The 21690-nt window shown below is 44.6% G+C and overlaps 1 protein-coding gene across 1 annotated transcript in view; it reads right to left on the bottom strand.

Moving 5' to 3' along the window:
• The window catches only part of PPEF2 (protein phosphatase with EF-hand domain 2), a 34497-nt gene that overhangs the window by 6004 nt on the left and 6803 nt on the right, over positions 1 to 21690 (bottom strand). The window contains exons 3-10 of the mRNA XM_077814908.1: positions 18583 to 18710; positions 16504 to 16561; positions 14710 to 14885; positions 3779 to 3893; positions 2730 to 2776; positions 1629 to 1795; positions 1503 to 1539; positions 1260 to 1409 (exon numbers count right to left, since the gene is read on the bottom strand). Of these exons, the coding sequence (XP_077671034.1) occupies positions 1260 to 1409; positions 1503 to 1539; positions 1629 to 1795; positions 2730 to 2776; positions 3779 to 3893; positions 14710 to 14885; positions 16504 to 16561; positions 18583 to 18710 (878 nt within the window). The remainder of the gene's footprint in view (positions 1 to 1259; positions 1410 to 1502; positions 1540 to 1628; positions 1796 to 2729; positions 2777 to 3778; positions 3894 to 14709; positions 14886 to 16503; positions 16562 to 18582; positions 18711 to 21690) is intronic.

Below are 21690 nucleotides of genomic sequence, written 5' to 3'. Positions count from 1 at the left end.
CAAGTTCTGACCTTGGCTCCAACACAAACACCACCTTTGTGGCTTTGGCCAAGTCATGCAGCACTCCTGGCCTCAATTTCCCCCTCTGTCAAATTGGGATTAATCATACTCTCTTACTGGTCTGGCCCTAGCTATTGTGGAGTCCTGCGCAAAGTAGGATGTAACCAAGCTAGTGCTGCTGGGAAGGATGGTCTAGTGGAGACAGGATTCTATTCCCAGCTTTACCACTGCCTGCTGGGTGACCTTGGGCAAGTCACCCCACCCCCCTGTGCCTCAGTTTCCCCATCTGTAAAATGAGGGCAGTGCCTCACTGTTGAACAGGGGTGATGTGATGATAAAATCCTTACATGCTTAAGAGGTACTAAGATCCTATGATCAAGAGATCCATGTCAGTACCCGGACAGAAATCGAACTAGCTGAAAGTGGAAAGGGCTGGCAGCAGGACAAGCAAAAGATACTTGATTTTAGGAAGGTAAGAGGAGAGTTTAGTGATTGAAGGAGGAGGGGATCAGGGATTCCTGTCATTCCTGGAGGGGATGTGGAAAGCTACAAGGGAGCTTACAGAGAGTTTCAGCAGCTGAGAGTGGGTTGGCTGGGCGTCGGGTTATAGGGAGAGATCTTGTGGGTGTTATCACAGCAGGATCCCTCAGAAGAAAATGTGCCCTCCCCAAACCCCTGCACAGTAGGGAAGTGCGGTGAAGCATGGCACACAGAGAGAAAGTAACTCGCGTAAGGTCACTCCAGAATCTGCCTAGGGCAGAGCCAGGACTAGAACCCCCATTTCCTGAGTCACCCTGTAGTGCCTTACCCACACCAGACCATCCTCAAGCCCAGTGTTGAAAAAGGAATTACAAGCCAGGGGGTACAGAGCAAGGGGACCAGTGCTTCCGAGGGAAACAATCCATGAGCAAGGGGACAGAGTCCTAACCCTTACTACTGACTCCCTTTGGATCACAGAGCCTGCCTCAGCCAATCCATTTAACTACATCAAAATCCATCACAACCCAGGACCGAAACTACGTTCTTCCCACTGAAAAGAAACCCAGAAGCCATTCTATTCTCCTCCCCTTTACATCTAGTGCACACACTCAGTTAAGTCAAATCAGTCCGTTTCAAGCTGGGATCTAAACATGCTTCCACTACAAAGCCATTCTCTGGGTTTTTATTCTCTCTGGCCAGGATACCAGAGATAAACAAGCTCTCACAATCACAAACCAGTGGTGCCTTTGTATTTCAAGGAGTCCACAAAGATGATGTACCTTGTGCCTTGGGATTTTGGCCAGCAGCACCAGGTCAGTCACGTCAGACACCCCGCCGTGTAGAATCAGGACTTTCTGATCGATTAAGGTGGCCAGTGGCAGCCAGCAAAAGACATTCTGGAGCATCTTGAGAATTTTCTTCCCATGGACCTAGAAAGACAAGAGCAGGAAGGAGGAGGTGAAGCACCAGGAAGTGTGTGCCAGACACAGAAAAGAACGTGTGAGATTTCAAAGCAAATCTACCTTGTATTTTTGCATGACCTCCTTCGTGAAACCATAGCTAGATGGAAACAGAAGAGACGATTTTGAGTAGCCATTTAGTAACAAGCACAGTGCACTCCAATACCCCGCCGCAGTCCATGCCCATACCGTAAGTTGACCATGTGGTCCTCGTGGTTTCCGCGGTTCAGATGAACCTCCTTTGGGTACACCAAGAGAAAGGCAAAGAGAATGATCAAGATCTCAATGGACTGTTTGCCTCGGTCCACAAAGTCCCCGTTGAACACATAGGACTTCTCCGGGGAGGGAAGGCCATTCTACACAAACAAGAAATACAGTCAAATGCCACAGGGCAAGAAGGGGACAGACGGCAAATCCTGCCCTCCCTGCGTCCTCCGCACCGCCACCCATACATATATCCGTGTTCCAGCTCCTCTGATTCACAGCATCTTTATCATACACAGGTTTCAGAGTAACAGCCGTGTTAGTCTGTATTCGCAAAAAGAGAAGGAGTCCTTGTGGCACCTTAGAGACTAACAAATTTATTTGAGCATAAGCTTTCGTGAGCTACAGCTCACTGCTCACGAAAGCTTATGCTCAAATAAATTTGTTAGTCTCTAAGGTGCCACAAGTCCTCCTGTTCTTTTTATCATACACGTCAGCAACTAAAAAGAATCAGTACTGTCATCTAGTCATTGTGCCCTATGGTGAAATTCCTGCCCCACTGATGTTAATGACAAAACTCCCCTTGACTTTTCTAAGGCCAGGATTTCACCCAGTATAATGCTAACTGTACTGTAAAGGATTAGGCAGAAGGAAGCTGGTAATTCGATTGGCTGACTCCTCTGGTGATCCAAATGGCTGCAGTTCCATTGACTTCTACAACCATTTACCCCACCTGAGCGTCTTGGCCAGTATCTGCTCTGCAGCCTCCTATCACTTTACATGTAGGGATACAAACAAGTGGTAAGAAAACAGTCAGGTGTTGTCTTCTAGCTTTAAAAAATTGACTATTAACCCTTGGAAAAAATGTACAACTAGAACAATAGCTGTAATAACAGATTTAAACAACAACCAGGGATAAGCTTTTGTTTAGGGAAGCCATTTCCAAACCAACTGAGCTGAACGTGAGAAGGCAGCTTTGAGAGCTTGATGCTGGAGAATACTCCCCACTGCAATCGGTGGGACTGCTCCCATGAGTAAAGGCCGCAGGATGGGCCAGTGTGACTCTTAGCAAAGCACAGTACATACCTTGTAAAATATCAGAAACAAGTCATCCAGCCGGCCATGCAAGTCTCCTAACACATGAAAAGACATTCATTTCAGGGCATGCTTTCCTCCTCCCTGACATTTAACAAAGCAAAGCTGTTCATGCTGTCGCTTAACAAAAGGGACGGCCATTAAATCGCTTTCCATAAATCAAAGCTGCTTTCTGTGTCCCCGGACCCACTAGATGTTGTCGTCAGAAAAAGGGGTCCAAAAGAGGTCGAATCATTAAAAAAATAAAATCTCCACCTAGTCCCACAGAAGCATCTATTACTGTTTGCTGCTACTTACCATGCATTGCACTCCCATCCACATACACAAGTCTCCCATGGGCAATTCCTGCGCCCAGTTACACTAACTAAAGACGCTCTGCCTTTAGTTACTTCTACAGACACTAATGGCAAAACTGGGTCTATTCAATAAAGCAGCTAATTCTTAAGGATGCATCACAAGCCTTGTTCATTCTCCTTAATGATTAACTGGGTTTTATGGTTTGGATTCCCCCGAACTGCTCTCGTGGAGCACCCCCACCCAAGCCCCCTTCCCTTCCACAACTTCTCCTGTTACAGCAGAGCTATAGCAGCCTGAATACTAGCATCACTAGATTCACTGACCACAATGTGCATGGCCAAGTCTCAGGGCAGTTCTATTTATATTCCAGCGGCTGAACTGATCTAAAATAGGGAAAGAATACAGCTGACAAAGCTCCTGATGCTGAGCAAAGCCTAGTCAGTATGAAGACTCAGGCCCTCTAACGGTTAGGTTTGATTTGACTTGAATGCAGCAGGTAAAGGTGAGCTTTGACATCCAACCTGATTTCCCACTGTATACAGAGACACAGCGATACCATTTTGAAGCTACACCACCACAAGTAACAGCACCGGATCCTGCTCTGTTATACACATACTGGGGTTACACACCTATTACAGAGCAGGATTTGGCCTACACTGTTTTGCATTTAAGAACAATCACCATCCACATGTGTGGCTGCTAGTTCTGGATGTTCGAGGGGGTTTCCTTTCGAGCGCTCTTACCGCAGACAGTGATCTCCTCGCTGTAGCAGGTGGAGACATGGTTGATGTTTGGCAGCTGCATGAGATGTCTCCTGGTCTCGTGCAGGAGTTTTAAGACATAATGAGCGTGGAGCTGCTACTGGGAGAAATCAAGGGAATTAGAGTGGGAAGTTCACCACATGACAGTGTTCAGGGAGCAGAAGCAAACGGACTTGGGCAAGCTGTTAGTATGATACTTCCAAATGGAAAGGGCCACCTAACATGTTACTGCTAGTAACAAGGTGTCCAGGAGCGGTCCGGGGGAAAGGAGACCTGGACTGTGTACATGGGCCAGCCCAGCTGAGATAGCAGTAGCCAAGTTAGGAAGGACTAGCTGCAATTCTTCTATGTGGGAGTATGCTAGGGGCCAGATTTTGAACAGCGCCTTTCACTGAGAGCAATGGGAGCTGCTGCGGCCTGAACGTGTTTGAAAATCTGGCCTGCCGAGAGACAGCGAGAGTTAGTGTGTTGTGGCACAGGACAAGGGCAGCTGTTTTAGTGGTTACCTGTTACCACCTACAAGCTCCAACAGAGATCAGGACCCTGTTGTGCTAGCATGGTACATACACCGAAGAGACACTCCCTGCCAGGAAGAGCTTACAAACTAAACAGATAAGACAGACACAGGCTGAGACAGGAAACAGCAACAGAGAAGGGAAGTGACTCGCCCAAGGTCACATGCCAGTCTGGTGACAGAGCTGGCGATAGAACTCAGGACTCCTGGCTCCCAGTCCAGTGCACTATCCACTAGACCTTGCTGCCTCTCTTCCAGACAGCCACAGCCCAGATATTCCAGGTAGGAAAAGAGTCTCCTCCAGGCGTTTCTTATTTTTAGTCTTCCCCGCAGAAAGTGCGACTTTGTGTTGCCTTGTGTCCAGGTGAAGCACACGTATCTAGGATTTCTTTAATGCTGCTGAACTAAGGGCACATCTTGACGAACAGTTAGTGCGTGGCAAGCTGGGTTGTAAATCCACCTCACACTGCCCTGCTGCGCACTAATTGTCCAAGTGAACCCTGCCTGCTCACCTAGTGAGCACTGACCTACCCCTGTTCCAAAGTGGAGGAGATCAAAGTTCATTATGGGACTTTGAATGTACAGCAGCAGGCATCACGTGGATACTTAGTGCACAGACGGTTTGTCTAGCCAAGCCTTTGTAGAGACACCAGAGGGGTCTCTCTCTTTTTTTTTTTTTAACAGCACTGTTCTTGAAGGAGAACGTCTCAGAGAACTGCTATTATGCAAGGAGCCACCACCTTGTTAACTGAGCTGGTCGGGAACTGGACTTTCTGTATTACAGGAAATTTGGGGGGTTTTAAATTTGTTTTCATTCTGACTCAGAATGAAAATAAAGCCAGTTAGACATTCTCCAAGATACCCTAAGAGAAGCTAAAATAAAAGAGAAGGGATTAGCGGAACAGCTAGAGGAAAAAGAGAAAATACAAAAAGGGAATCAGGTTTTACAGGAAATGGTAAAGAAACTAACGTTAGAACAAGGTAGGGCCTCTGCCAATCACAACCGCTGAGAATCTATTATTAAATGTCTCCAAACAACTGGGGTTTGCCACCTGCCAAGCAACAGCTGTGCTGGCAGGAGAATGGGACCAAGCCCAATACGGCGAGATCCCCAACTGGGAGCGAGAATGGGACCCTAGTGAAGCTTGGAATGGAGATATATGGGATGAGCCCCAGGGATTGGAACCTTTCAAACAAAACCCTATTGCAGCCATACGACGAACTACAGTCTCAACCCCCGCAGAGGGAGGGGGAAATACAACTATCACCACTGTCCCTGTATCAGCCACTGACCTAAAAGCCATGGCTGATCGTCCGGGACCCGTAAAAAAGGACAGTTTCTCCAGATGCTGTTCTAATGCGTTTTTGCTCGCCATAAGGGAAGAGCTGAACGCCACTGAAGTCTGCCGCTTGGTGGGCGGCTGCACGGCTTCAGAGATTCGGAGGGTCCTAGACAGGATTAGAGTCGACGAGAACAGCAACATATTGACTGTAATGGGACTTTTTGGAGAGCAAATAGGCAGGCACAATTTCATAGCACAAGCCGTAGCCACAACCCAAGAGCCCCTTGAAGACCCCCAGAATTATTTAACCCGATGGGGTCTGATGCAGATAATGGCTGGCTTAACACCGTTGGGCAACGCCACAGCACTGGATACAGTGGCATTCAGTGTACAATCCTTAAGAGACTGCTGCTTCCCTAACCCCCTACTACTCCGGGAGACTTGGAATTTGGCAAGAGGGTGGCCCAGCTACCCTAGGGGAACTAAGAGGCTTGGTCCAACAAATAACTACCCATTCGGGACCACAGCCCACTATAAAAAAAAAAAAGAAAGAGCTGCCTAGGTAGCTGCATTAGAACCAGCAGTTACATACACCAATGAGCGCGGCACAAAGGGAATCACGGGGTCCTGAGGAGGATATACTAGAGGACAATCCCGTGGATGGGGAAACTGGGGGCGACAAGGAGATCGGTTATATCCAGACCTGAGGTAATATCAGACAGCCTCCTCCCAGCAATCAAATGAAGGAGGTGGGCACACGGAAAATGAGGTTCGCCGGACAGGGCAAACGGAGAACAGTGGAACAGGGCCCCTACACTAGAACTAGTCATGGAAGCCATGAGGTTGAAAACCCCAACAAAAGAGGTGGCTAGCGTAACTCCTAGTGCACCACCCCCTCCTTCCTCACTGTAATGCTTCCCAGACCCACTCCCTTTTCCGGGGCAAGAATAGAGGGGCCCTCTGAATGAGGAAACCTCCCACCCCCCGTAGGGGCACAGAGATGGAGGTTCATAGGCACGATCTCCTGGGATCCCAGGGGATGACCACATCCACCTATATTCAGCAGGGTGGATGTACCCCTACACTAGCTGTAATAGATACAGGAGTTGCTGTATCCTTAATCAAAACAACCCCAAAAGCAGAAAAAAAAGATTAAAACAGGTAGCTTTGAAATCCTTTCAAGGGAAACCTAGTCTCGGGTGAGAATGGACCCAAGTCCCCTTTTCGGTGCAAGGGTTTGAGACATTAGGGGATTTGATCCAAACTCCTGATATGGTTGATGAAATTATTCTGGGATCTGACTGGCTGTTCAAAAACAATGGGGTGATTAATATGCCTAGAGGTACTCTTTGGAAGTTAGAAATTTCCCTCAGTATTTCTCAAAAGAAAACAGATTGCGGTAAAATTAATGCTTGTGTTAAGATTGTTGGGGAATGTGTGCCTCCCCAAAAACAAAACTCCTACCCGAGAGAGGCAGAGGCGCGATTGGTGCAAACCATCCAAGAATTAGAACAACAGGGGGTCATTCGAAAAATGAATTCACGCTTTAACTCCCCTGTGTGGCCGTTGTTAAAGGCAGACGGTCAATCCTGACGTCTAACAATTGATTATGGAAGAATCAATAAGGGAATCATTCCTATGGTCCCTATTGTGACTGATATGACACAGGTCAAGCAAAAAGTGCTAGCCACATCTAAATATTTCTCAGTTATTGATCTGGCCAACTGTTTCTTTGCCATACCCCTACACCCGGGCTCACAAGATGGGTTTGTCTTTACAATAAAGGAGCAACAATGGACCTTTTGTCGGTTGCCCCAGCGATATCACAACAGCCTGGCTATTGCCCATTGGCACGTTGTGGCTATGCTAGACCAGTTGAGTCCACAAGAAAGGTCTTTTGTGTTTTCATATGTAGATGATATTTTGATATTTGGGGAAACTGAGGTGCAAACTCAAACACTAACGGAAAAAGTTTTGGCACTAATTCAGGAAACAGGGTTCAAAGTATCCTCAGACAAGGCTTGCTCAGTTGATGCCACCTCAGGTTACATACCTGGGCATAGTCGTTGAACAAGAAGGGAGACAAGTAGATCAGAGGAAGGTAAGGGCACTGGTGGAAATGCCGGCCCCTACCGACACCCACTCTTTAAGAGTTCTGCTAGGAAGATTCAATTTTCTTAGACCACACATTTATAAATATGCTGAAATAACTCACCCATTGTGGAAACTGCTAAAGAAAAAGACAAAATGGGAATGGGGAAAAGAGCAGGACTCCGCTTTGAGCCTGCTAAAACCGAAGGCTCTCACAGCCCCAGCCCTGCGTTTCCCTGATGAATCACAGCCTTCTGTTGTTCGTTTGACAGCCAATAACATGCCCTTGGCTGCCGCACTATTACAAAACAACTAAGAGGGAAAGCTAGTGCCGGTAGCATATGAATCCTGGAAATTACAAGGAGCAGAAATAAATTTTGACCCCTGTGAATGAGAGTGTCTAGCAGCCGTCAGAGCAGTACAATCTTTTGAGCCCCTCACAGGAACGACCCCTATTACTATCCAAAGCACCCACACTCCTCTCAAGTACATTTTGTCATGGAGATTGATGGGAGGTAAAGTCTCAAACACCCAAATGGCCCAGTGGACGCTTATTTTAGTTAATAGAGGGGTGACCACAGAAACGGTATCCAAGCCAGACATGCTAACATGCCCTAATTGAAAAAGGGAACCAATATGAATGTCCAGACGTCACTCTGGAGCAAAGAATTGCCTTGGTAGAGGCACCCACACTGGAAGAATTAGATCCCGTGAGTAAAGAAAAGCACGTCTGGCTTACTGACGGGAGTGCAATGGTAGTAAAAGGGAAAAGATGTGTAAAATACTCTGCCATTAAGTTAGAAGAGGAATCAGAGTAGCAGCTGTGTTAGTTTGTATCCGCAAAAAGAAAAGGACGACCTGTGGCACCTTAGAGACTAACAAATTTATTTGAGCATAAGCTTTCGTGAGCTACAGCTCACTTCATCGGATGCATTCAGTGGAAAATACAGTGGGGAGATTTATATACACAGAGAACATGAAACATTGGGTGTTACCATACACACTGTAACAAGAGTGATCAGGTAAGGTGAGCTATCAGGGACATTTAGACAATGGATTGTTTCAGCATACCGAGCTCCACGCAATTTATCAGGTTTTAAGGCAATATGAAAATTCCCCATGGCCCATGTATATTTATGCTGACAGTGATTTTTGAATGAAGGGGATACAGTTCTGGATACATGATTGGTATAGGAACGGGTAGAAAGCAGCAGATGGAAAGGATATTGCATATTCAGAGGAATGGAAATGGATTTACCAGTGGGTAACAAAGAACCCTAAACAGTTAAAGGTGCGACATGTAAAGGCACACAGTAAAGGAACGGGTATGGAGGCCACCTGGAATAATAGGGTAGATATAATAGCCCGACAACACGACACAGCAGTTGTAACCACAGGTCAGAAAAGGAATGTCTGTGCTGACACATCTGAGCCAACAGATGACACTACAGACCGCCCTAACTGAGTTCCAGGAAAAATAGAAAGACAGGAGTTACTTAATGTAACCCATCAGTTTATGCATGAAGGAGTGGAAGGGACTTTCAGAAGGTTAAAGCAAGCAGCAGAATGGGAGTGTGTGGAAGATGATGTTAAAACATGGGTGCGAAATTGTGTGCGATGTGCTCAGGACAAGGCTCATCCTCTGCACTGGCAACCCAGGATGCAGCAACGAAGGCTCGGGCCGAGGCACAGGGTTCAAATTGATTTTATTGACAAATTGCCAAGGAGTAAGGAAGGATTCCTGTACTTATTGGTAATAACGGATTCCTTTTCAGGATGGGTGGAGGCATTTCCCACTAAAAATAACAGCACCAGGGTGGTGGCCAAAAAGTTGTTTAATGAGGTAGTATGTAGATATGGCACCCCTGAAATGATAGATTCTGACAGTGGGGGAGCCTTTGTAGGAGAAATCTTTACAACAATGATACAAGCCTTGAGAACTAAACAAAAGCTCCATATACCATATTGGCCTCAGTCCTCAGGCCAAGTCGAGTGCATGAACCGCACCGCACTATTAAGGAAGGTTTCAGAGTAGCAGCCGTGTTAGTCTGTATCCCCCCAAAAAAAGAAAAGGAGAACTTGTGGCACCTTAGAGACTAACAAATTTATTTGAGCATAAGCTTTCGTGAGCCTATGTAGCTGTAGCTCATGAAAGCTTATGCTCAAATAAATTTGTTAGTCTCTAAGGTGCCACAAGTCCTCCCTTTCTTTTTTTTTTTTTTTTTTTTACTATTAAGCAAGCGCTGCAGAAGGTAGTAAATCACACAGGAAAAGACTGGCCGGACAAACAGCCTCTGATTTTGGCTGCCATCCGCAGCAGTAATAGACTAAGGACAAAAATTCAACCCTTTCAAATTCTGTTTGGACATCCAATGGGCCTAATGATTGATCCTAGTTACCTAGTACAAGGTCAAGAAGAGAGCTCTAATATAACTCAGCATGATTATTTTCAATGGCTCAAACAGTTACAAGAAGATAAAACCACCCTCCAGTATAGGGTTAATCAGGCCATCAAACACATGAACAACAAAATTCAGAAACAAAGGCCCACAAAGGCAGCCCTGTGGGAAACGGGACCAAGTCATGTACCTTAAAATGGGGGAAAGGGGTCAAACTCACTGGAATGAGAATGGATAGGCCCTTACTCCATAGTGGACTGCCTTAGCCCATTGGTATACGGCATTGAAAAAGATGGAAAACTGAAATGGGTCCATGTTTCACAAATTAAACTGTTTACATAAATAATTATGTTTGAATTCTTTGCAGAAAAGAACATCCTGGAACCTTAGCATGAGGTGCTGCTTAACCATCAGAATTTTAATCCACAGAAAATGAGACTCCAGTGTAAGGTCTGGCTTTACCTGCTTCTGGGAACTTTTAGTGCCCAGATAATTAGAGCGATCATGGGAGAAGATGCAGCCCTGCTCACAAGCCAATCTTTAAGGAATAATTCACTCCCTGCCAACCAATCATGGATTCCTACCTGTGATCCTCAAGGAATGGTATGATAAAAACACTAGTCAACTCTTAAAACCCTAAGGAAATACCTATGTATAATCTCTGGGAAGGGGAAGTGGGATTTAAGGTTTACCTTATAAACACCACAGGAATACCAAATCACTGGGAAATAGGGATTAAAATAGAAGGTCCTTATGGGGATAACAACTGGCATTCCAGCTACCCACGATTACCATATCAATGAGATAAGCCTGTTAAGACAGGGACAATACTAAGAGTTATTGTGGGATACTGTCCAATACCCCGTAGTAAACTGAGCCTATGGTTCCCGGACACACGCATCAGAACCTGGACCAGGGACTATGCCTTTGAAAGAGGTACCCCAATTAAGATAAAGAAACCAGAATTGTTTTGACTCAGTGTGATCCAGTAAAAATCTTGTTAAATCCACAATTAGTAAAAATGAAAATTGGTATGGACTGGACTCAGCTGAACGTGTCCAAATTGGAACCCAAATGTTCACCCTACTCCCTTCCTATTCTAAAGGCCTGGATAAAAACACATCAACACCCCAATGGCTGAGCAAAACGAGATGTCGTAGACACCATATTAGGAGGAGGTGGTTTTGGAGCAGGAATTATTAATACTGTAGACCTGGAGATAACTAAGAATAAGTTAAGTTCCTTGCCACAACTGCAAGATAGTCTCATTCACAAGCAGGCAGATATGACTGTGGACTTGGTACAAATAGGCCTGGGAAACCTAAAAGCAACATGGAATATGTGGGGGTGGTTGACCACCACCTCCTGGCTGCTGTATAAACAACAAATAGAAGTAGGGAATAAAACTGCCTTGGCCATAGGATGTACTGAGATGCAAGTTCTTAGTTTAGCATCACTTGAACATGAACTATTTTGGGTAATATCTGGGAATGTACAGGTATTAACGCATCTTTTAAAACAATGGAAGAGGTCCTTGTTTGACACCTACAAACATGAATGGATGCAATATGTTTCCAGCATGGTTAAGTCTGATTTGTTATTAGGTGAAATTATTGTAAAAATTGCTCACGCACAGTCTGTGGAGACAGAAATATAGAAAGTGAGCCCGCTCCCAAAATTGACAATGGGATCCTTTTGGCTACCCCAGGTTATGTGTCAGTGGGCTGGGAAAGAGAAGTAATTTTTGGACACCCGAGGGTGTACGGAGTGGAGCCCTCAGAAATAGGTGTGCTTGTCCCTACCTGTCACCACAGAACCATGCAGCAAGGACACATCTTTGGAACATGCGTATGGGACAAACTAGAAAACGTGACGTGTTTTATACAACAAATAATGTGTATGTGTTACATCCTGGGAAACAGTATTCTGGGAAGATGCAAGTATTAGCCAACCCTCAGGGAATGAATGTAGATGTAATGCCCATGTATTATATACTAGCAATCATACGTACTATTTACCAAAGATAGAAGAAGCACAGAGCACTATAACCGCCGCTCCGGTTAATTTCTCTGTTACCCTTGGCCTGGATTGGCACGATCTAACTGATTGCTTGTTGTCAGAAACAAAGGTGACTCCGTTTTTACAGTAAACACAGAGGGATATAGGGAAGCGTGTCATTCAAATATTACATGCAAATGGAGAAATGCTAAAAATTGCTAGGTCTGAAAAAGAACTGACAGGCTATCACCGGTAAAATGTTTTTACTGGCTGGTCCCTGACTTCTAAGGGCATATTGTCTGTTTCACCCATTACTAGTTGTGTTAATATTGTCCTGTGTTTGCTTGCTAGGAATATGTTGTATGTGCTGTTGGACAAAAAGAATGTTTGTTAAATTACAACCACAAGCTCAAATTGCCTCTCAGTATATTGCTATGAAACAGTTGTATAAAATATGACTCACTCAAGAATTGTTCTTGAGAGGTCAAAAGGGGGACATGTAGTAGTAGGATTTTATGTTTGTATTTTGTATAATTTAGAATGAAGGATAAAGATTAATAATGTAGTATGTATTAAATGTACTGATGTATGATTTGACCATATCCTGCCAGCCAGCTTTTTGACTAGCAGAAAAGAATGGCCTAATGGGCCATTGGTAGAGATGCATCAGCCAGAATCAGTGTCTGGGCTGATTTCAAGGCAGTAACTGACCTTTGAGGGTCACCAATTTGTTGTAAGTTTAGCATTTTAAAATAAGTAAAAGAATGCAATGATTGTTTTTCTTTTGCATTGCAACTTGATGTTCCTGTTCAAAATGTTCTGTGTAAATTAATTCTGTGTTGTGTGTGAATGAGGAATGGGTGTTAAGAGAGAAATGTGAAGGCCATCACCGAACCAGATATTCTAGGGAGGAACCGAAGACAGATGCAAAGGCGCCAGGAGGCTGCAACACACCCCAACTGAAATGTCAGAGGAGGGCAGATTGACGACTCTAAAGATAAGACAGGCACCTATCAATGGTGACAATATAGCTTTGATCAAAACCAGCAAGGGGTAACTCCCTGAGAGACTTGATGAAAGAACAAGACAAAGGATGAGAAGGACAATTTAGGAAAATGAGCACTCGTCAAACAACAATTTATTACAGCATGACGGCGCAAAACTCATTGGTCCCAATGAAAAAGAATCACTATATAATCGGGGCCCTTGCCATGAAACTTTGGGTTTGTCCTGCCAAGACTTCCCCAGAGCATTGTATCACGACCAACGGAACCCAGCTCCTCCCTATCAGTGATCAACGAAGCTGGCCACTAGATTGATCCGGACTCTAGACTGGTAACTATAACATCGACTGGCGGGACAGTGTGTGTGTGTGGGGGGGGGGTGTGATTGAATGCATATGCTAATTCTTGTATCTTCAATAAACATGGCGTATTGCCTTCCCCCTGAAAAAGATCCTGGGTGCTTCTTATAAGCATAACAGCTTCCATCTTCCAGCCAAGGGGAATGGATTTCCCTTCAAAGCTGCTCCTAGATCAGTTGACAGAGGGCTTCACTGGTAAACAGATGCTCACCTCCCCGTTCAAACAGGGATAAATATGTAAGGCCAAAGTCTCTACAGGTGTCAATGGATCCAACTCTATTGATTTTAACTGAGCAGTGCCCATTTACACCCGTCAAAAATTTGAATGTAAGAATATAAGGACGGCCATACTGGGTCAGACCAATGGTCCATCTAGCCCAGTATCATGTCTATGACAGTGGCCAGTATCAGGGCTTCAGGGGGAGGGTAAACAACAGAGCAATTTTGGAGAGATCCACCCAGTCTCTTCTCACCTTCTGGCAGTCAGAGGTTTCGGGTCACCCTGAGCATGGGGTTACATCCTTGTCTATCTTGGCTGATAGCCACTGATGATCCATGAACTTAGACTGATTATTTTTTTATCCCAATTATACTTTTGGCCATCACAACCTCCCATGGCAACGGGTTCTACATTTGTATGCGCTGTGAAAAGGTAATTCCTCGTTTGTATTATATCGGCTGCCTATTAATTTCATTGGGTACCCCCTAGTTTCTGTACTCTGAAAGGGTAAATAACACTTGTTATTTTTCCACACCAATCATGATTTTATAGACCTCTAACATATCCCCCATTAGCCATCTCTTTTCCAAGCTGAGCGGCTCTAATCTATTTAATCTCTCCTTAATTGGAAGCTGCTCCGTATCCTTAATCATTTTTGTTGCCCTTCTCTGAACCTTTCAGTTCCACTACATCCTTTTTGAGCTGGGGTGACCAAAACTGGACATAGTACTCCAGAAGTCGGTGCAGCATGGATTTATATAGTGGCAATGTGATATTTTCTGTCTGATTTTTTATTCCTTTCCTAATAGTTCCTAACATTCTGTTCACCTTTTTGGTCAGTAGCCTCCAGAATAATCAAATGTAGATTCTGTGGGCCCGTGAAGCAAAAGAAGGTGATGTTCTCAAAAATTTCCTCTTCATATTCCTGACCACGTGTTTGGAAAAAAAGAGGCGGACAACCCCCTAGAATTATCCTTCTACCACCCCACCTCCATGGCAGTGCAATGAGAGGGAACCACTACAATCCCCCTTTGGGAGTACTTACTTGTTTCTGTTTGAAAGCTTCGAGTAAGGCAGTTGCATGATCAGGCAGCAGTGGGAAGGAGAGATGGGGTCCAGTGTAGGAATCTGGCACCTCTACAGATTCATAGTCGCAGAGTTTTTCCAGCTCTGTGTCTTTGTAGCTTTCTTCCTCCGTCAACATGCGGCTAATGAAGTCCCCTGGGTGGAGTTTAAAAAAAAAAGGGTATTCGGGCCCAATGTGTAATTTCAATGACTTGCTAAAGATCATCAGGCTGGAGGGGTATTGGAGAAAAACCCTGCAGTAGGCTCCTCTCAACGTTTTAGGCTTGATTCCAAAGCACATAATCAAGTTAGAAACTAGACTGTGTCTGCATTAGGAGGAGAGGAGGGAACTCAACCTGGTCAAAACTCAGAATTTGCTGCATGGAGGAAATTTTGACATTTTGAAATTTCTTTTCATTCTGATGCAGAACGAAAACAACTATTTTTGAAATTTCCCATAAAACAGACATTCTGAAAACTTTGAGCTTTTGGAAACTTTTTGTTTTGAAATTCCAAAATGAAATTCAGACATCTGAAAGAAACGCGGACATTTTCCAAAATGAAATTATTTTCAAATTTTGAAAAATAAAAATAAAAAAATTCTCTCTGCAGGAATTTTCACTGAAATCAACATGTTTTTTTAAAATGTTTCAATCTTGACAAAAATGGGATTTCCCACAGAAAAAAAATATTTCAACAAAACATTTCCATGCAGCTCTAGATGTGACTCTGACTAGATGTAGGCAAGGCCCAGTATGCTCTGTGGCAAGCATTTCTAAAAGTCCTCCTGATTTCTGCAGCATTTTGGTGCAGCCAGTCTGTGGTGAATTTTTTGTGTTTTTTCTCACCAGAATTAAATGTGAAAATGAATGGTATAACAAGGGCAGCGTCTCTTGTGTTATTAATTTTGATATAATAGTCAATGTATTTTACTCTTCTGTATCCAGATCTTCAGTGTAGCCCAAATGTATCATGTATTTACAATACAGAATCATGTTGTAGGATTTGTTGAGGGAGAAAAAGGTGGGGCACCCAGTTAAGCGAGAGAGGCACTTTGAGATGATGGGATAAGCACATCAGCTGGATGTATTTGCTAAAGTGATCAGCAGTGAAATAGTTAATGCTGACATGTTACCTGTAGAGTTAGAGGTAACACACCACTGGGGGAAACTGGGAAGTCCATACCCCTTAGAGCTACTGTTTTCAGGCTGTCTATCAACTCAGGAAGGCAGCACTGCACTGATTTCAAGTCATATTTTTTACAGTTCTCGGCACAACCACGAGGGCTAGAAACTTAATATTTTTAAAGAAAATTAATATTCTGGAGCAAGTTCTCCAAGGGTGGAGTCTGCAGCTGCAAAATCATGGAATCCACAGGACCCTGATTATTATCGTTAGGGAACATCTGACAATGACAAGCTCTTTTATAACAATAATATTATGGATGTGTACTTTTATTCCCCCCTACCAACTCCTAGAGGGGTAGTGGCTGCTCCAGATCCCCCATGGGATCTCCCTATTTGACTCCTGACCCCACTTCAAACTCCTGAGGCCTGCGTTATAATCATGGTCTGTCTAACGCATGCACTGTAGTCATGGATCCATTTGACATCTAGACAGGTCTCCCTTCAGATCCCTGTAAGGTCACTCCTTAATCAGCTAGAAGTATCAGCATTGAGCCATGTGAGTCCACCTCCGTCTCCACACCCTGCACTAAGCGTGCAGCCTTCAGTGCCGCAAGTACCATATCTACGTATGGAATACACAGGCTTACTCTCTTTGCTGCTGCTTGGTGTGAAGTGGTCCATAAGGTAGCTGAAGAAGTTGTGAAGCTGCAGAAGACAAGAAGGAGTGCCATGTTATTCACCCTAAGTTATGAGCTAAAGCTTTGAAAGCTCTACCGCGGGGCGTTCTTCAGAACACAGCTCCTCCTTTCACCTCCTTCCTCCTCCTTTGCATATTGCACTGTATATACAGCAAATCCGGTCACAGCTGTTCTCATTGTGGAGCAGAACAGTGGTCTATATAGACCAGTATCCACTCTCCCAAAGAGGCCAATTAAAATAATTCCATGGAAGATGTAAAACCCACAAAATGTAGCCAATTGTGCAGTATTACACCATGGGGGGGAAATTCTCTATGAGCTCTAGGTGGCTATTAATTTATACTGTGATGCCTGTGGATTGATAGTCCTGCTCATTTCTACCCTGGGCAATGAAACTACCTATATACTCTTATTCCTATAAAAGACCCATCTTTTTTTTTACTCTTGCTGAGCCGTTTGCCTCAAAATATCCCACTGCGGAGAGATCCACTAATTAATTATACATTGTGTCCAGTGATATTTAAGTAACCATCTTTCCAATTTAATGCTAATTGTTAACAGCCAGATTTTCAGATGAGTTCATCCCACTGGAAGCATGTTGGGTATTGAACAGTAAAAAAAAATCTGGCCCTGGGAGACCAAGAATAAAGGGCTTCATCCAACGCCCAGTGAAGACAGTGCAAATCTTTCCACTGATGTCAATGGGCTTTGGATCAGGCTAAAGATGAGCATTACCTTATAACTGCTTCTGGAGTGCATGCAAAGACTCCCTTTGCTTCACTCCACCCTGTTTTATTTCAAGGGATTTGCAGGTATGGAAAATAAGAAATCATAGCATCCCTCTCTGAGGGTCTGTCCAGATTTCAATTTTCCCTTCAGCTACTGTTTCTCTGATCTAAAATATCTCACCTGCTGAAACAAAAGATGCAAACTTCTGCTTAAGGCAGTCAGGTGAGAAAATGCTGAGCCAAGTTAAGCAGTAAGCGCTCATGTGGCTTCCCTCCTAGTGTTCATAAACCCCCGGAGAGGAGCTGTGACCTGAGGCTGGGTTACCAAATTACGCCCAATCCTGTCCCATTTCATTTGCTCCCCATGGCTTCACAATTAAGTATTTCTGGCTTCCATCATATACAAGTGAACGGGGATTAACAGGCAAAAGAAAGTCTAGGAAGGGGCTAGGAAGCCATCCGGACGTCAACACCTTACCAGAAAACAGACATCAACTAATACCAAGTATGAAATATAAATAAAGGAGGCAGCAAATCAGGAGCTGCTATTTCATTGCAGGAGACAACTTTTCCTGCCAAGCAGCCACAGAAACAGCCTCCAGATGTCTACCACAAAAGCCTCGAGATGCCACCCACTCATTGGCAGGAAGTGTCACGCAGCTCATGCCTGCTCAGGCAGAACAGAAAACACACATAAGAAAGGGGAACAGAGAAGCTTGCGAAAAAAATTCCTCTATATTTAAAACCCAATTGTGGAAGTCGTTAAATATGCATATTACTCACTTACCTACCACATGATCTTACAGTCACCCTTCTCCTCCCCTCATCTCATCCATTCCCCTCCGCTCACACACATACAGTGGATCTTGTATTTTGTCTTCATCACTGATCAATTTTTATTGCAGTTGCTCCTAAAGGCCTCAACCCAATCGGGGCCCACTGGATTTAGATGAAATGCTAAAAGATGGCATGTGCAAGGCCCTGTACATGCACATAGTTTCTGCTCTAAAAAGATTCCAATTTAAACAGACAATAGGAATTGTATTATCCCCATTGTACAGATAGGGAACAGAGGCACAGAGGATAAGTAAGTGACTTGCCCAAGGCCGCCCAGAAAGTCTGCTGCACAATTGGGAACTGAACCCAGGTCTCCAAAGTCTCATCCCAGGGCCTTCCTCTCCGGGAAAAGATTGTGTGGGTCTGCAAAGCACTATGCACATCCATGGCCCGATAAGAATTATGAAGACAACAACGACAAAGGGCACATGATTCCATTGTCTCCTTCTCTTTAGCACCATACCTTGATCTGATCCTGCTCACAGGAGTACTCTATGGATTGGAAAATTCTCCACGTGCACCTTCGGCGCATCTCTAGCCGGGCAACATAGCGTCGATACCATCTTTGGATCAGGACAGCGGCCTTGAAGGCTGTGACACAAAGAACAGAACCAGAGAGCTGAGCTGCAGTATCTCAGCACCAGGGCAAGTGCTCTTCTCCCTCCCAGCTATGCAGGGAAAGAAGGGAGTTTTCTCCTTCACAAGTGAATCGTAGGAAAGAATTAACTCAGGCTGGTCAGAAAAAGAGAATTCCATTTTGGCATTTGGTTTCGTATCAGGATGAAACTAAGATCATTTCCCATTTAAAAATGAGAGAACGAGACAGACCTGAGACTAGCCAACAGCCCACTGGTTACGGCACTCACCTGAGATGCAGGATGCCAGGTTCAAGACCCTGCCCCAAATCACAGAGAGCAGGGTCTTGAACCTGGTCTCCCACATCCCAGGTGAGTGCCCAAACCACCAGGCTCTTGGCTGTTATGAGGTCTCTCTCTCTCAGTTCCATCCCGGACTCGGGAAACCTTCCCAGAGAAAGTTTAGTTGAAACAGACAGGTTTTTATGTCAACAAAATGGGTATTTTCCAACCAAAATCGTTTTGCTGAAAATTTCCCAGCCAGCTCAGATGTTAACATGACATTATCAGTTGTTCTTCTGGGTAAATCCTAACTAAGAAACACTTTCTCCACTGTCATGAAAGAAAAGTCTGATCCCATAGAGCTCTGTCTATTGTCAAAGACTCCCAAGACACTTCTAGCTCTACCTGGTGGCTCCTCATGGCACAGTTATTATTTAACCAAATCCTGCCTCAAAAAGCTTAACTCTAAATCGACAATTTCCACTTGACTCTCAAGTATCATTATTCTCATTTTACAGATGGGAGCTGGGCCATAGGGATATTAAGGGATTTGCCCAAGGTTACAGAGTCTGTGGCAGAGCCAGGATTTGAACCCAGGCCTGACCTCTGTCCAGTACCTTAATAAAGCTGGGCTTTGCCTGCTCTAAGTCAAATAAATACAGGGCCTGATTCATCACTGCTACTCTAGTTTTACACAGCTGTCACTACACTGATTTCAAAGAAGGGTTACACTGGCACAGAACTGGCCTAACACAGTGATGAAGCAGACCTGAAATCTCTACCTCTGCTTTAACCTAGCTCTCAGCACATTTCTGTAGGCAACTCTTGCCCATCCACCCTGAGGTGAGCCTCCAACCCATGCATTCCTGTATAGGAAACAAGCATCTACTCCCCAGAACCACTGGGAACACACAAAAGCCACCGCCTGGGTTTGAAACATGCTTCCGGCCAATGAACCGTGCTAATACTTAGCACGCATATATCAGTAGTGCTTTGCATTTTATTCATTTATTAAGCAATCCCTGAATTTATAGCTATTCCCTGCGCTAATAAAAACCTGAACACAAAGGCAACATCCTGAACAACCCTAAAAACAAGGACACCCATCGTAAGTACAGTAGAATCTCAGGAATGGAGGTTGTTCCTAACTCTGAACAAAACATTGTGGTGGTTCTTTCAAAAGTTTACAACTGAACATTGACTTAATACAGCTTTGAAACTTTACTACGCAGAAGAAAAATGCTGATTTCCCTTGATATCTTTAGTAGTTTACATTTAACATAGTCCTGTACTGTATTTCCTTTTTTTTCTTTTTGTTTTTGGTCTCTGCTGCTGCCTGATTGTGTACTTCCTGGTTCCCAGTGAAGTGTGTGGTTGACTGGTCAGATCGTAACTCCAAGGTTCTCCTGTAATCCATCACAGTCAAAAGCCACAATGAACACATACACTTTGCACACTGCCCTATAAATGGCTGCAAACGTATGTGACCTCAGACTAGTGGGTTAGCGTGAATTTGAGGCTACCAACCTCAACTGTTCAAATCTAAGGACTGTTAGTAACAGCACCTCAGCTGATCTCATCACGGCAATGGGACATGAGTGGAGGCAGATAGCTCAGGTTTAGGTCCTCGCAACCTGAGCTAAGATTTCAAGATCAAAATGAACACCTGAAATTGCACCTGGGGACAAACAGGAAGCTAGTGCAGCCTTTGGACTGTTAGTGTAATGTCCTCTCTATGGCCAACCTGCAGGCAACCATGTTCTGCAGCAGTTGCAGTGTCCCAGCGGTCTGCAAGGTTAGCCCGGCATGGAGCACACTGCAGTAATCCAAGCTGGAAGTGACAGATTACACACAGGAGAGATGAGGTCTCAATCCTCACACTTGGCAGATTCATCGCTTCCAAGGCCAACACTATGCTCATCTAGTCTGACCTCCTGTCTGACACATGCCACAGAACTTCCCCAAAAGATTTCCTAGAACAGATCTTTCAGAAAAACATCACCTCTTGATTTTAAAATTGCCAGCAACAGAGACTCCCCCCCACAACCCTTGCTAAATCATTCCAATGGCTAATTATCCTCGCTGTTAGAAACGTACACGTTATATCTGGTCTGAATTTGTGTAGCTTCAACCTCTAGCCACTGGATATTGTCCAGCCTTCATCTGTGAGATTAAAGAGCCCATTGCCACGTATTTGTCCCCAGTTAGGAATATGCACTTCCACCCAGTGAAGCCAGCTGGGAAAGCAGGATCAATAAAGGGTCCAGAATCAGGGGTCAGCACCACCATGTTGCGTGACGGACACTTGACAAAATTACCATACTTAGTGACGGACACTGGGGGGGGGGGCTATGTCATTCAATTTTTTGAAAAATTACCACGGACCTCAACATTTTTCCCATGGACACATTGCTGACCCCTGTCCAGCATTCCCCCTAAACTATTGGCCCCAGGAATGGGTGTATGCACACAACGACAGGACAGGCACCATCCCGACCAACCTCTCAAACTCTGAGTCTTTCCCTAGTCAGCCAGCACTCACCCAGCCAGTTCACTCTCACAGAAGTCCCTACATTGGTCTGGCACTGGGAAAGCAAGGACACCACCCTGTGCAAATCAGATACAAAGGAGACACAGATTGACACCATCAGCATATTAATGGTGCTTGCAGCCCTAGTCAGTTCACTATCTCCTGAACAATGAATAGGAGAGCA

The sequence above is a fragment of the Eretmochelys imbricata genome, chromosome 4 (genome assembly GCF_965152235.1).
Source record: "Eretmochelys imbricata isolate rEreImb1 chromosome 4, rEreImb1.hap1, whole genome shotgun sequence".
Taxonomy (NCBI): domain Eukaryota; kingdom Metazoa; phylum Chordata; order Testudines; family Cheloniidae; genus Eretmochelys; species Eretmochelys imbricata.
Note: the sequence above shows the minus strand (reverse complement) of the source record. Positions and strands in the feature narration are given on the sequence as shown.